Consider the following 17,269-nt stretch of genomic DNA (forward strand, 5'->3'; position numbering starts at 1 on the left):
GTATCACTTTCTGTATCATCCGATAAACATTACAAAGAGAGAAATGCATAACAATAATTAACGCTACTAGTCTGTTCATATAACTCTCATATGTTCACCAGTTGTGACAGGCTTTGATAGGAGGAGGGGTAGGCTATTTTTTTAAAATTAATCATGACTATAACACAAAAACTGTGGATATTGCAGTAATGTAAACTGAAGTAACTGTGCTGTTGCAAAACTATTTTATTTTTTATTTAGTAAAGGTTAAGGTATTTTCTTCAATACTGCTGTTGCATATCCACTAATTTATTGTTTTCAACCATGAAATATCTCCAATGATGATAGACTATTATTCTTAAATGATAACCATATTCTACTAATGTCCATAGTCGAAATCCAAGGTCTACGTTAATAAAAACATCGCATCATACTTATAATAATCAATTTCTGTAATTCAGAAATAAATACAATTTAATAAAGAAAAGTAGAAACTATTTCCATTCTCAAAACGTAACGGCAATAACTGTAACAATATTGTAATTAAACTATTAAGTGGTTTTCTTCTGTTCAGTTGGTACACAATTCCCGTAACATCCTTTGCTATAAACTCATCTCTACAGATGTTATCTCTGGGTTGAGGAATATTTTATAACCTGATATTAGAATTACTTCACACTAATCGTTATCATAATATACAATTAGAATAGGATGGGAAAGCTTAATACGTAAAGTGGAATCAGGCAAAAGGAACTCTTTTTTAATTTTTTAATGTGAAGTATTGATATGAGTGATTTTTCCGTAATAATGAGCTGGTGCACAGAAGTTGAAAAGTCACTTCCTATTCATCTGTAACGTTAAAAGGTGAAAATAATAATAATCAGAGTTCCCTTTTAAAACCACATTACATTCAAAATTCCCCTTCCTTTCATAGTTGTGGACTCTGATAATGATTTACAGTAGGAAAGTTTTATAATTTTTGCATACACTTTACATTACAAGAGGTGATTACATGCACGTGAATTGCATTTTTTCGTAAAATGTTTATTCCATTCACGAGTTTTGTATATATTTACAATATTTATTTAAGTTCATTACCGTGATATCTCATCGCAGAAAAAAAAGGAAGGGAAAATTTATAAGAAAATGGTTAAAATAACTAAGGAAAGTAAAGAGGGAAATTTAACAACACTATATACAAAACATATATATATAGTGCACTCGAAAATATATAGAAAACTGCACATGTTATACCATCGTGTGCACTCGAGTTATAGCATGGGACCGGGATATTGCATATTATGGCATAAGCCTGTTTTCTTCTCGTGATGAAGGATACTCTAGGATTATGTTCACAATATTGACCATTACAAAGGTTTTATTCTCCATAGAATTATATTAAAGGCTACTAATTTAATTATCATGTTATGGTCAATAAAACGCAGAAAAGCAGTAAATTCCAATTGTATGACAATGTCTAGTAGTCTTTTAAATTTTTGCAAGTAGAAATGAATTTTCGACTATACACCTTGATGTAAATCATGTATCAGATACTGGTTAAAAGGATATATGAAAGAAAGATGTTGAAACTAACAAGGAAACCGTGAAAGAAAGATAATCCCTATATTTGTAGAATTTTACGTCGCGAGCACTAATTTCACTTTAAATTTAGGTTCTCCAAGATTATTTGAGGAAGAATGCAAACATGTCCTTGAAGAATTGTGGTCGACAAATTATTCTCTGTGTATTATCATTAGCATCCGCTCCTTGGTCATCGAAATAATCCGAGCTACATTGAGTAAACTTCTCGCGTTAATGTTGGTGGTCATAGTGCAGATGGTTATGATCAATAATGTCCATGACGGATGTTAGTCCATAAATTGTCCCATTACCAGATTGAATACCTATCTTTTTCTTGATCGAAAATACTCAAACTGATAAAAGTTATAAGTTTCGATTGTCTTTGCTAAATTGTTTTTTCAAAAGAAAAAAGAAAGAAAAATCAAATCAAATCTTCAATATAATAGATCTCGCTTATTTCCTTTATGATAAAGGATGCATATGATCAAGGAAAGTAAGTGATTGTGAAAGAATTGGTGGAATGAAAATGTAGGAGGAAACGGGACAACCCTCAGAAAACCTACGGACAATATGTTGTCAATCACAAACTTACATGGCCTGAGATCGAACCAGCGTCCCCTCGCACTAGAGGTGAGCACTTTACCACTGAGCTACCGTGAATTTTTAGTCACTCACATGTAAATCTTATGACTTCTATTAGGTACAAGGCGGGATCAAAGTGAATCTAAAAACCTTGAAAAACTTATTTCATTTTTCTTGATTATTTCTCGCGAAGATATTTTTCTTTATGGAGAATCTGAAACGACAGTCTCATCGTAGACTGCGTCTTTGTCGAAAAGTATTTAACTGTCAGTGGGACGTTATCGCCTATTGCAATAAAAAATAAATAAATAAATAAAAAAAACTGCGTTAAAGGAAGTAGAGTTGTGTCGTTTTCAGATATCACCATAGCTAATGGCACCAGATTTGGGAACTAGACAAAATTTGCAGATGATTTCAGGATAGTCGGATATTCACGAAAATTTGAATTTTCGTAAAAATGTTAAACCCGAGATATGTCGGGCGTTTAAGTTAAAAAGATATGAACTCTCTAAGCTACAGTGGACAAACTGTGCTTTAATAGTTGCCAGCAGGGTTTGTTCGTCTTAAATTTATTTATCTCTTGTAATTCTGCATTTGAATATACGTATATTGGAATAAAGAAGGAGACATTATTGTTTTCATTGTTTTTCGTATACTTGCGTTATGATAAAAGTGAGTTCGTAATTTTATTTCGTAAGCTTTGCTTACGTGTTAGATATTACATATCTAAGACAGTGAGTATTTTTTGTTACAGTCTGATAGATGTAATCTGAAAAATCTCTCACCGAAGGAGTTAATACAGAAAGGAGAACATGCTGAAGAATTTGGTGGATATTTTGTCGTTAAAGGTCATGAAAGACTTATACGTATGCTTATCATGACTAGGCGAAATTTTCCCATATGTGTCCGGCGAACTTCCTGGAAGAAGAGAGGTTCTTTGTTTTCCGAATTGGGAGTTGTTATCCGTTGTGTGAAGAAAGATCAAACTTCTACCGTACGTATGTTTCTTTGAATACCATTGAAGTGTATGGTTACTCTCTGAATCTGGTCTAATACAAGTATTCTTTATAGAAGTAGAAAAGAAATGTATTGATTTAATATTCATTGTTATGTTCAGTACAAAAAAGTTATTTTATTAATTAATATACTAAATTCGTTAGTGTTGTATCTATAGATTAATTGATTAAATTGAACTCAATATAATAGAAACTTAATGTGTTATGAGAATACTAAACCCTTTATCATCCTCACTTACTTTACTTTCTGCTTGATCATCTAGGCCACCCGATCTAACCCTATTCTCATATAAGTCTTCAACATATTCTTTCCATCTTCCTAAGACTTCACTTCTCTCGCTGACTACCTTCCCATTCTTATCTGCAACTGTCATTGTAATACCCCTTGTTTCCTCCGAAGTTCTATAGGTTTCGTAGCGTGTAGAAGCTAATATTATATATTTTCATACAATATTCAACATTTTTAAGAAAGTACTTTTATTATATTCTCATAATAGATGCCAGATAGTTGACCATGTGCAGATATCGGATGTTTTCAGGTAATTCGCAATATTCTGAAGTGATTCGAGTCTAAATTTAACTAATCTCTTCGACAGCTCAACTGTACAGAGATGTAATAAAAATGTGTATCACTTAAGAATTGAAAAGATCCGTTCTTGCTAAGTCATTTTCACTAAACATTTTTACTTATTTCCTTTTGTTTCTCTTTCCAAATGTTTAAACACAATGTTTGTATGAGTACTTACATCCTATTTCCATACTTATAATTTCATAGAAGTAATTAACAGAGACATACAATATTAGAACTCGTATTTTGTAATTTAAAGAAAACCTTGATGCTATGGATACGTTGCATGTGAAGACTAAGACCATTGAGCAAGTTGTAATCTTGTAATACGAGATACGAGTTAGTTTCTGTATTTCACTTGCAAAATGAGTATTTGTTAGTAATTACAATGCTTTTTTTAAAAATTATATTATTCATTCAGGAATGAATACTTCTTTTTTACTGACTAAATTCTATTGGTAAGTGGGCTTGTTTATAGAACGATGTAAATTCGGCAGTCAGAATGGCTGGAAATCGAAACTACAGGAGTGTTTCATGCTGTTTGCTTTCCAGTGACAACTGACAAGAGCCTTCTGAACAAAATCAATAGTCAGTAATTTTTATCACAAGATTATGTAAATTTTAATGTTCATAGAATTGTGCATTACTGCATAAAGATACGAATACTATAAATTTTATTGTATTGCAGACAAATGTATTGCATTATGTGAAAGATGGTACAGCCAAATTGATGTTCAGCCATGAGAAACAATTGTATTTCGCTCCCTTGACGATGATACTGAGGGCACTGGTAGATTGTCCCGATGAGTATATTTACTCTCAACTTGTTGGTGGAATGGAAGATGATACGTACTACGTAAGGTACGTAATGTTTTGGTTTGTAGTTTGCTTGTAGTATGTAGTGAAGTATACAGTGATGCCAAGTTAGTTGTTTTCCAACTAAGTCTGATTCTTTTAGAAGGCAATTTAGTTGTAAAAATAGCTGTCTAGTTGCTAGTTGAAAATCTAGTTTTTTAAAAGTCCTATCTAGTTGAGTTCTCGTTCTTTTTACGTTAAGAAATTTTTTAATTACTTCTGTCCATATTTCCCTTAAGAGAATTATTTTGTATTAGTAACAGAAATTTTAACAAATTAAAATTCTCGTCTACCTGTTTTTTTCTGTTTTGGAGTTGGCTTGTCTTAGAAGTACCTAGATCTTGTGACTGAAAGGTGTTGGCTAAGGGGGAGGAACACAAAGAAGAGATTGAATCTCCGATTTTAGTCATCGTCAGCGTTGCTAGATATACTGTTTCTTGCAGATCTATATTCTTTTTTTAAATCTACATTTCTATTGCAAGTAAACGAAAGATGAATCTCCCTGCCTTTCTTATTTAGATTATCAAGATTAAAAAATAGGTCTGAGAAAGTACGAAGTATTTATCAAGATGTTACCAGATCAGATTAAGTATTAGGGTGGGCAGCAAACCTTCTTGTGATATTAGACCGACAGGGTAGAACTCTTATCTGAATTGGTTCTATAATATTCAAGGTAAAAAAATAATTTCCTGTCATCCACAAATTCATTTTATTCCTACACTTAAGGTACAGCATCTGTCATAATCAGATTTAGAGATCCACAATAGCAGACATCAGTGATAAATTGAATAGTATAAGATTGAAGAATGAGTTTCATCTTTTAAATTAGGCAGTTACTTCGTAAACAACACATCGTTGCAGGAATCCATTTATATCTACACAGTGTCTGTTATTGACATATTTACCATTTCATTCAATATGCAGAATTATCATTTAACTCATATGCATAATTATTGTTAAATTTAATCCATACGCATAGCAGTTTTCCTCATCTAGGTAATATACAAATGATAGGTATAATTCTTATAATACATTCCTGAATTATGCATTAGTTTAATCCTCTTAACAATAGATAAACGTTCATTCGTCATTGTGTCAATTTCATATATAAAATTTGTAGATTTGTACATATAATAAGCTTGGATCATATAAAGTCAGTAAATAAGAGTGTTAGTGATACGGAATGTGTAACGCATAATAAGTTATTGGCACATCGTGACAGTAATGTTAGGCAGAACGGGGACTACTAGAAAATCTACATACACATTATTTTCACTATTTTAGCTTAGCACAAAACAATATTTTTTTCTTCTGAACTATTTAGAAAGTTAGTTAGTTTGCTCTCAACAAAATTATTCGTTCTCGACAGTTCATTTAATTATATTAAGTATTTTAGAAACAGTAAACATTCGCCGAACGATGTATCTTTATTCTTAATAGTATATTTTCTTTTTCTATAAAACCATATATGATAATTTCCGATAAAGTAGATTAAATTTTTTTGTCCGTTCGTCATAATGGCTATTCAAATCACATTAAAAATTTAATGTAAGACATGGTACGTAAATAGATTACAGAGAAATTTACAGATATGAATAATCTTTGAAACAAGAAATCAAAATAAATAAACTTCGAAGAAGAAAGAAAAAGAAAAGAAAAAGAATCTAAGAATGCTAAATGCCAAGAAATGAACTTAACTGAGAGCTATATCAGACTGTTACAGATTAATGGCAGCAACCTGTCATTCATTTGGTGAAACAGGAAGATCCGGAGGTTCATGGGGTTCGGTATTCGTATCCGATACCTCCCAACTGCTTGGCGAAAACAATGCAGAATTCAATAATGTTGCGTATTTATACTAATGTATCAAAATTTTACTTTTCAGGTGCGTGACAAATATGCTACGTCAGCTGCATAAAGATCGTCTTCACACTCAAACTGAAGCCAAAGCCTATATTGGAAGAACATTCCGCATAAAACTAAAGACTGTTCCACCTTGGTATTCAGATATTGAAGTTTGTGATTTCTTACTGAAGTAAGTACTTCCCGTGAGGATCTATTTTCACAATTAATATTTATTCATTGTAATTGTTTCACATTATTCTATAATCAATATTATTTGTATGGTTATAGTTGTACAGTCATGTTCAAAGAACTATTATAAATTTGACTTCTTGTGACGTCATCACGAGCATCTTATTGAATAGAATTTATAATGTAGGACATTTTCCAAAACTGCAGTTACGGTGCAGAAGACCAGAACCCTCCTCCAAACGGACTTACTCAAATAGAACATTATTCAAATAAATAGGGACACATCTGTATGCAGCGGTTGTATTCGCAGATTGGATGTAGCATCAATTAAACAAGTACACAATAGTTATTACGAAAACACTCTACAAATAGTCATATCCATGATGATGACAGATGAATTCACTAATAACTAAGACATTGATACAGGAAATATACAGATATATACGCACGAGATAAACGCATCAAAGTTGAAATAGCTGTACATGACATTGTATAAAAGCAATGGACAAGATCAGACATTTTACATGTTGGTCAGGAAATTCATATAATTGAAATCCTTCTTCTCTACATTTTAACTCAATCTCATATATATTCGACGATACTGTAAACAGACATAATTGTTATAAACATATCACAATGTCTCATTTAATTCATTATCTCTTATCATTATTCATATTTCATTACTATTTTCTCAACATTTACTGCACCTTCATACTTTCACTCTATTAAAATAAATATTGGAACATTAAAAATCCTTTTTCTGGACAAAATCCATTAATTAATTTGACATCTGTTAATTTGCACATAACATATCTGCTCTCGTATTTGTTTACAAACAGTACTTAATATTCGTGTGAGTAGTGAGAGTAACTTCAACCATCATAATTCTAGTTATTTAGACAAACATGCAAACAAGATTAACGTAAAATTAGTAGAAATTTTTATTTATTAGCTATTTTGGGACTAGAGTAGGGCAGCTTTTACCTTAGATCCACATTTGGTTCATTTTCCTTAGCGTATGTGAAAAATACTGCAACCTACTACACTTCAATAATTACAAAAATCTCCGATCTAAAATTACACTCTTATTTCAGGGTAGTTCTATGAATTTAGGAACAAGCTCCAAAAGAAAAAATCCATAGATACATATAGGAACTTAGTAAAGAGAAAATAATTAGAACTTGGTCATGCTTTTCTCTGCAGCCATACTAGTATGAGACTTAAATTTAAATTAAACTACTCGCTAAATTTAAATTAGACAAAACAAATTACCGTATTTACGCTAATCTAAGACGGCCTCAAATGTAAGGCGCACCCCCAATTTTTGAAGGAAAAATTGAAGGAAAAAAAAAATCCTCGAATGTAAGACGCACCCTTGGCGAAAATGAAAAACCTACACTGCATTGATTTTAAAGAATAAAAAAATGAAAAAAAATTAATAAACATAGGAAAACAAATGATGTTATGAGAAAATAAAGAAACATTGAACTTACTGCTGAAATTTATGATATATTCATGTGCATTTGCTGGTACTTTTTTCCTGATATTACGGTACAACACTTGCTTGCGTCAGTTTTATATCAATCCATTATCGCTATCGTATTATCATATTATACCAGTATGCATTGGCGTATTTACGATTTTGTTTCGGGGGGGCTTTGCTAACTTTTGGGGGAGCTTTGCCTAAAAATGTGAAAATTCTGCAAGATATTTCATATAGCCCTACTTTACTATAGTAAATAAGATTTTGGGGGGGGGGGCTTAAGCCCGGAAGCCCCCCTAAATACGCCACTGCCAGTATGTATATTATACCAGTGTGTATATACACACACACACACACACACAAACAAACAAATAGTTATTCAGCAATTATTCAAGCTTGTTCTTTTTTCTCTGTTTTGCACTCACACTCGCAAAAGCAACAGTGACACGTTACTGCTCATCATCTGTTTCCTCATCGGCATCACAGTCTTCCATCCCACTGTCCACAACAATATTTGGCAAAACTCCATCTAATCTGGTCTAAATTTGCATAACTCAAATCTAAGACGCACCTTGATTTTGGAGGCAAAAAAAATCGACAAAAAAGTGCGTCTTAGAATCGCGTAAATATGGTATTTACATTAACATCATCAGAGGTAGTCTCTCTCACAGTGTCTAATGAAGCCAGAGTAGATAGTTCTCGAAACTGTTACACCTTATTAATTTTTAAATTAAAGTATTATTTTGCTCAGTGAGTAGTTTAATTTCAAGTCAGACAATTTATTAACACGCTCAAGAATTCTTAGTCATTTAACTTACAGGTAACTGTATTTCCTTAAAACATTTGCACTTCCTAGCTTTCTGCTCTTCCTTAGAGCCTTGACACGGAAGTTGGAAGGAGAAAACATAACAAAAACATCAGGCAAGTAAAAGGAACGGACTCACCAGGATCGAGCAATGCAAAGAAAACACCTTGTCTCGCTATCAGTCATCTAATCAGAATTTCGACAAGGTGATTAACAATGAGAGGACAGTAATTAGATGAGTGATAAGCAGTTTGAACAAGTTATTTTTTCGTATTGCTCAACTCCGGTGATTCCTTTTACTTTGTGGATGTTTCCATTATTCTACCTTCTGTTTTTTGATCAAGGCTCCAGGAGAAAGCCGAAAGTCAGGTACTGGAAGGTGCTTTCAGGAATTCGATAAATGTTAGTCGATAAGAAGCAAAATAGACATAGATAACATTACAGTTAATTTTAAGAACAAAATATGAATCAGATGTTGTCCTATTACACATTGCGATAAAATAACAAGAGTTACATTAATGACTGAAAATAAATAACGCAACTGGAAAAAACAAAGCACACCGACAAAGAATAACGAAATGCACATGCAACACAAAATTGAAAAGTAAAACATAAATCGAAAATAAGAAGTGAATATAGAAGAGTAACGGAATTGGGAACTACGACTTGTGACAGACAAGGTCTATTATAAAAGAAACTTGATTTACGGTATGCCTCAGATTTGTTCCTTTAATTAGACTTTAATATTTTCCTCCGCGCTGGGAACATCTTCAACAAGTTTTCTTTACATCTCCAATTGTGGTTGCAACTATTCTAAAATATAAAATACAGTTTTATACAATATCTGTTACAAAACTTAAACGTGTATCTCTCTTTCAGAAGCTTTCGATCATAACTAGAATTGCAACTTTGGAAAAAAGAAATATCCATATTTTTGTCCTTGAAAGCTCTCGTGTTTATCTACGTATATTTGATTTGAGTTAGACATTTATCGTGGTCCGTTTCTAACACCGAGGCTATATGAGACGGAATCTACAACTAAAATGGGCTCCGAACCACTTGTCAAATTTTTATTCAAGTTTGTTTCGCCACCCGAGTCGAACTTCGGACCATGTACATGAAAGTACGCGAGTTAACCACGTCACAAAAAAAAAAAAAAAAAAAAAGCGCCCGGATTTAAAAGTGCTATCAATAGATGAAAGTAGATAATTTTTAAAAGAGGAATGTGTGTTCAAATTTTTTGAACATGACTGTTCATTTCTTTACGAAATATCTTCCATTTGCCTATTCTCAGAATTGTGAGTTCCTACATAAACATATACTGAGAATCAAACACTGAGAAACTCAAATTATATTGTTATGCAAGTTATCAGATGAAGCAAACGAAGTTTGATGTACCTTTGTTCACAGCATTAAAATTGGATTTTCTAACATTGAGACATTCTTTCTTATGAATATTTTAACTATCAAAGGGATTTTTATTAAGGATGAGAGTCCTTAACGGGGATGTTTGGCTCTAAGGAGTTGAATGTTATGAGTTGTATATTTATAAAGTAGGATCGTTAGTATTAAAAAAAAAAAAAAAAAAAAAAAAAATACACAAATTAAAGCCAAAACTTTATAATAACCTAGCTGAATACACTGAAACATTCTTAATGCAACAAATCACAAAAACGTAAAACGCTGCTATTGCTTGTACAATAACCAAATAAACTATGTGAAAACCTACGTAGTAATTCGACCCTTCGTCACAACTTTCTGCACTTTCAAACCAACAAGAAATGTCAGCATTCATGATATAGGAGGCGTGTGGAAGTAAAAGACATGATGCTTGTAAATATCTTCGATAACCCAAATACCACAATACAGCAGCTATATGCGCACAACACCCAACCACCCATGCATCGACCTTACATTCGCAATACCAGCTACGAATTGGCGGTGAAACACTATTGTGGTATTGAAACATGCGTCATACATTTTGGAAGACGTGTGGCGTGATTGTAGTTAGCACGAACAGTATCATCTCGCTCTCTGTGAATAAATAGTTCATAAGGACGCAATTCACTCAAATGCTTCTCTGTATAAGACTTGCCTTGCTTAATTTGATACACCCCAAGCGTCATATGGCGCAACTCCTGAATGGTCAATCTTGGAAAGTCCATTGAAGTGTCAACGGACATCTTATGCCAAGTACTCGTTTTATTATTATTATTTATTTATTCTAATAGTATTTGTAAATGATTACGTTGGTTCACCAAGGTTAGCATTCTTTCGACGATGATCTCGTCTTGAGATACGAAAAACTCGAAAAGCACTGCACATAGCACAAATAATTCGAACAAACTCGCCACTCATGGGTATCTGTGTGTTCGGCATTACCTGTCCTAAAGCTTTCCGTCGTTTGATTAAACCGTTGACAGCTTCAATTACCCAACTAATACATGTAACCAGTCGTGACTTATTCATTTGCGGTATGCTGCTGCTGCTTGTTTTGTAAGAAATGTGGCATTTTTAGAATAAGTCTCCCTTGACTCTTCAATATTTTGCACCACACATACATCTGTACAACTTCGCACAACGTTACTACAGTGTTTTCTGTTCTCTATAATCACTGCATAGACCTATTTTCTCACAAATGCAAACTCCGTGCAATCAAACACGGTTTCGTTTGGTCTTTACAGGCAATTTTCTGCTACATGACGTCAGTGCAGCAGACCTACTGATACTTTTTTTCTTTTACTATGAGTGCAATCGTGATATACTTTGTTACTTATATATCTTATGTGTTGTTACATGTTTAGTATATTGTATAAATAAAAAAGTGAATCAACGTTGCGCTCATAGTTTAACAAGCACGAGACTAATGAAAAATCAGCGATTTTTCGCAAAAATTCTCCAACTACTTGAGTTTGGGACTCTAAAATAAACGTAAATGTGGATAGCGTGAAACAAATATTTATAGCATCGTTACGTAGGTATGTTCTATATTTAACACGAGTAGTTAGAATTGTTGTAGTACTCATTTCATTTTTGAGAGATTTTCAGAGGAAAAAAAAAAAAAAAAAAAAAAACCTTATGGACTCTCATCCTTTCGCTGTTCTACGATAATTTAGTACGAGCTGGTATATACTACGTAACTCCTTTATTCGAAATGAAAATCTAATACATTGTTTTCTAATATTTGTAAACGTAAGAGTGTTTTTCTGTTCCATTGAGTTTGAAAGATTTGTATTCTTTTTTAGGAGGTGTTTGGCAATACATCTTGATGATAATGCAGACAAATTTAATTTGTTTGCATTTATGACAAAGAAGTTGTTTTCCTACGCACAAGGCAAATGTCGTATTGAGGGAGCAGATAGCGTGATGATGCAAGAATTGCTACTTCCAGGCCATTTGTATCTGCAAATTCTCAAGGATAAACTGTATATTTGGCTAATGAGTGCTCGTCAATTTATGTTAAAAAAGGCAAGAAATACTAAGAAAGGGGACTACAAGTTGAATTCTAGTAAGTTCTTTTCTCTCTCTCTCTCTCTCTGGCCAAGTTTTCTATAATTGACCTCGTTCAGTTATTTTTCCAGGATATTGTGTGATTACAATGAAAAAGTTTTGTATTGTCAACAATAATAACATGTCCTTATTATACTACTATTCATTCAACATATTCAGTAATATTTTGTCTTTTCAAGAAAATAGGAAGGAAATACTACTAAGGTTTTCTAAATTTTTAACTACTCACAAACAGGACAACCTTTCACTATCGTGTATTTACAGTGGTTTACAGTTTTCAGTCATAACATGGAAACATGTTTCTTTCACATTTTCTTTTTGTAACTAAAATATGCGTGAAGGTTACCGGAACTGATCTATTTCAAACCGCGGTAATTATTTGTATTATTATTAATACAAATAAATAATATTATTAATACAAATCATACGTTGTTTGTTAATGTAGAAAGACTTATTATATTGGTTAGTGAATTTAACCCTTTAATTTAAAATCCCGAGAATATATGGGCACCTTAAAATAATCTGTAAATTCTGTCTAAACCACGAATATGCACGTTTTGTTGTCCAGTATCACTAGTTATGTTTATAGCTTCAAGATGGTAGCGTAGCGTCACGCTAATAAAGTGATAATGTTCGTTGTCACAATGGTTTTGCTCTTGACTTACAAAGTGCAAACGTTAAGAGCAGAAATTAGGTTTTTATTGTCAGTTTATTATTAGCTGTGACTCCTGATTTATTTTGTTTGATTGTGTGGAAGAATTTTTATTTTATTGATGTAGGTTCATAGTACAATGGATCAGAAAGTGAGTGTACTCTCAGCGGCAATGAGAAAATGAATGTTCTCAGGATTTTAAAGGGACTATCTTAAAACATTTTAATTGGCATGAAATTTGTATTTTCTTTATGGATTTCCTGCACAGTTTTAGAGGTTTCGATGGTAATTTACTGTAAAATACTTACTTCAGGAATTATTTTCTAGTCCATATATTCACATTTAGACAAAACGAATATATTCGGAATTTTAAAGTGAGTTACTTTTAAAGCATTGTAAGTTATATTGTTTGGCATAACCTTGAAAATTACAATAGGCAACAACATCCATTGACAACGACTATTAAAATTTTTTGTCAATAAAATAGTTTAATTTTCACCGACATGTGAAAAATAAATAATAAGTCATGGGGTTAATATTGTTAAGAAATAATCACGTCTTATTGCATGTGTTATTTTTAACCAAGCATACATTAATAGTTTCGATAATATTACTGGAATCCATTCACTTGTCAACCCGACGTACGCAAGAAGAAAGAAAGCTCAAGTTCTCGTTTTCGATTTAAATTAAAGCTTCAACAACTTCTTGTTGTTCTTAGTATATCTGTTCTCAGTGTTACAGTTTCTGAAACTTGAATGATCGAAGATAGTTAATCCAAGCTTGGAAGGTAAAGAGACAGCATATACAATAATGTTCTTACGTGTCCATATATAATACATTAAATAACTTTGGAGATCAATTCTGTCTGGCCCCCGCTCCATCTCATGTGATTTACAAAACTATTTTTCCTATAAATTTATATATAAGCTATCGGTCATTCTACAGTAGTGCTTTCTGTGACTTGACTAGTACTATGATGCTTAAGTGTCTTGCTTTTGATTTCAGAGCGTTATTTTAAAAGTCAGAATAGTAAAGTTCTCATGTTTTGTAATTTCGTTCTTTATTACGTCTCGTGGTAATATTAATGTATATTATATGTCGGGATTCCAAAATAATAATAATAATAATAATAATAATAATAATAATAATAATAATAATAATAATAATAATAATAATAATAATAATAATAATAATAATAATAATAATAATAATAATAATAATATGATAATGATGATTCAAAAATCAGACAGTAGTATGGTGCTCAGGCAAGGACCGAAGAATATGACAGTATATTATCCCACAATAATGCTGTGGAGGCTAAAGAAGACAAATGATAAATGCAAGTGATTGGTTGTGGATTTCATCTTTTGCCTAAGGAGAAGGAAATGATCAGAATATATGTATAAAAATAATATTTGTTGAACATATGTATACAAATAATATTTGCTGATCTCTTCTACCTTTATTGGTATGGTAGTTCATACATATTATGTAATGAGATCATCAGCATGAATTGTATGAAATGTTGGTCAATAATAAATGTAACGGGAGTAGTACGAGGGTTGGAAAGAAATAAGTGGAACACTGTTTTATTCCCGCGCGGGAATTTTTGTTCAGGCTGCTGTTGGCAACACATGTAGAGGATGTGTAGAACTATACAACTCGGATGGTGGCGCTAGTGTAGGTGCCGCAGTGATAGTAGTGGAGTGTGTTGAATGTAGCTGTCAAATCACTCCACTCAAAAGGGGATGTTTTCTAAGGTAGAGCAAAATGCATGAATAAAGATCGAAGTGGCCCATGTAAAAAACGCCTGGGAAATGTTACTCTGGACTACGTGAAGCATGCGGTAATAACGTATTGCCGTATCGGACTGTGGCACGTTGGGTTGCAGCATTTCGTGCAGGGCGTGATAGTGTGCAACAGAAACCAAGTGGAGGTCGTTATAGGATGGACAACTGAGTCATTGAATTAATTCAGTATTTGCTACATGTGGACAAGAGGTGGACTGCCAGGGAATTGGCTAACGAGGTAGTAACATCCCACACTACAGTATTGAATACGTTGCACAATGTCCTTGGTTACTGAAAAATGACATCCCAGTGGGTACCGCACCACCTTACAGACGTTCACAAATGACACAAATACGTCTCGCAGGCGATCACTTGGCACATTTCAGATGGGAAGGTCGCGTGTTCCTGGACAGGATCGTCGCACTTGACGAAACATGGGCGCGATCGTATAAAGCCAGAACTTAAGCTCTAATCAAATGAAGGCGCCACCCATCATCTTCCCGATCCAAGAAGCTGCGTCAGGAACCGGGGAATATGAAGGTGGTGCTAATAGTGGCATACGATGTGCGTAGTGTCATATTACGGCATGCAGTTCGTCCAAACCAGACCGTAAATGCAGTGTACTGGAACATCTTGGTCCGGGTACCTCAGGTTTTTGAAACATCTTCGTCCTGCACTGCACAGGGAACGATCCAACTTCATAAGGGATCCTCCCATTGTTTTGCATGACAACGCCCGTTGACACACGCAGTTGCTGTGAGGAACCTGTTTACACGATGGAGGTTCTAGAGCACCCATCCTATTCACCGGACTTGAGTTCATGTGACTTTCATCTGTTCCCTAAAATGAAAGAACCACTGCGAGGGATGCGTTTTCGCACCAGAGATGCCATTCTTTAAGCTATAGGATGCTCTCTTGCAGACATCAACAAAGAGGGCACCGCTGCTGGTATCCTGCGACTTCCCCACATCTGGCAACGGTGCAATATGCTGCAGGGGATTACGTTGAAGGCCTGTAGAAGTCTCATGAATAAATGGTTCACGAAAGATTTATATGTTGCCACTTATTTCTTTACAGCCCTCTTATTATAAAATTGACACATAAGCTTCAAACTTACTGTAGAATGAAAAAGATCAATACCAGCGATTAAAATTTTGCACTATTAATAACATGTCATTAAAATGTAATAGCAAAAACCACCTTCAACAATATCACACACTGTATTGTTTGATATCGTTTCAGCTGAAATGCATTGGATATTTCAGAGGTCTATAAGCCCAGAAAATTCAATGGAATCATTTCTGGCGACAGGGAACCTGGTCAGCACTTCAGGACTAGGATTAATGCAAGATAAAGGTAATTATTCGTTTCTTTTTTGTTCTGCCTCATTATTTGGTTTTCGTACTCCATGCTCTGGATGTATACGTTGCAGGTAAATGTACGTCATAAACGAGGGGATCACAATTATTAAAAATGCTCCACGGACACGATTGTATTACTTTTCTTTTTCTTTCTTTCTTTCTTTCTTTTTTTTAAGATAGTATTTTTGACAGCGTTTTCCAATTCCCGGCATTAACCGTTTTCCAATTCTAGTTCCACGACGTACCATACAGGTAACTACTTATTATTATTATTGTAATGGAAAGTAGTGCATTGGAATGCACATCTTTACGTATTAATTATGTTCACTTTGTTTCCAATATTACATATAGGATTTTAGTTGTTAATATAAGAGTTTCGACTAATGTAGTTTATTATTATCTTGATTTAGGTTTAACAATAATGGCGGAGAACATTAACAGGATGCGATATATGTCACACTTTAAATCAGTTCATCGAGGAGCATTTTTCCAGGAAATGAGAAGCACAGAAGCTAGACAACTCCTGCCTGACGCATGGGGTACGTGCTTTCTTTAGTAGTTATTTATATATTTATTGGAACAAAGGAATCCCGAAACAGAAATTAAAAACGAATTACTTATCAACAAATAGTGAAAATATAGTCATATACACTTTAAAAAAAAGTTATAACGAGTTAGCTATAAAGTCCCATCAGATAGAGTGGGGAGAAATTAGGGATAGAAGAGAAGAAACGGAAGGAAGAGGAAAAAAGTGTAACATGTTTAGGTAGACATTTATGGAAGTAGTAGGTCGGTAAGAATGCAGACGAGCGAAAGAATAACAAGTGAAGAGAATATGGAGAAAAGAATTGGAAAATAAAAATTAATGAAGAAATTAGTAAAAGAGTAACAAAAAATACTTATTAATGAGAAACTGTATCTGAGAATATAAGAAATAAAAAATGGGAAATTATACTGAATGAAAAATATGTGGAAGAAATATTTTTAAATAGTAATAAAGATAATAAGAGAAGTTTGCAAACATTAAAAAAAAAATAGTGTAGGTGGGTAGAA

General features: G+C 33.3%; 1 protein-coding gene across 1 annotated transcript in view; it reads left to right on the plus strand.

Moving 5' to 3' along the window:
• Positions 1–17,269, plus strand: part of Polr1B (RNA polymerase I subunit Rpl135) — an 85,826-nt gene that overhangs the window by 10,353 nt on the left and 58,204 nt on the right. Inside the window, exons 4-9 of the mRNA XM_081736866.1 lie at positions 2,897–3,136; positions 4,415–4,587; positions 6,467–6,616; positions 12,149–12,411; positions 16,098–16,211; positions 16,627–16,755. Coding sequence (XP_081592992.1) covers positions 2,897–3,136; positions 4,415–4,587; positions 6,467–6,616; positions 12,149–12,411; positions 16,098–16,211; positions 16,627–16,755 — 1,069 coding nt within the window. The remainder of the gene's footprint in view (positions 1–2,896; positions 3,137–4,414; positions 4,588–6,466; positions 6,617–12,148; positions 12,412–16,097; positions 16,212–16,626; positions 16,756–17,269) is intronic.

The sequence above is a fragment of the Thermobia domestica genome, chromosome 13, assembly GCF_964235325.1.
Source record: "Thermobia domestica chromosome 13, izTheDome1.hap1.1, whole genome shotgun sequence".
Classification (NCBI taxonomy): Eukaryota; Metazoa; Arthropoda; class Insecta; order Zygentoma; family Lepismatidae; genus Thermobia; species Thermobia domestica.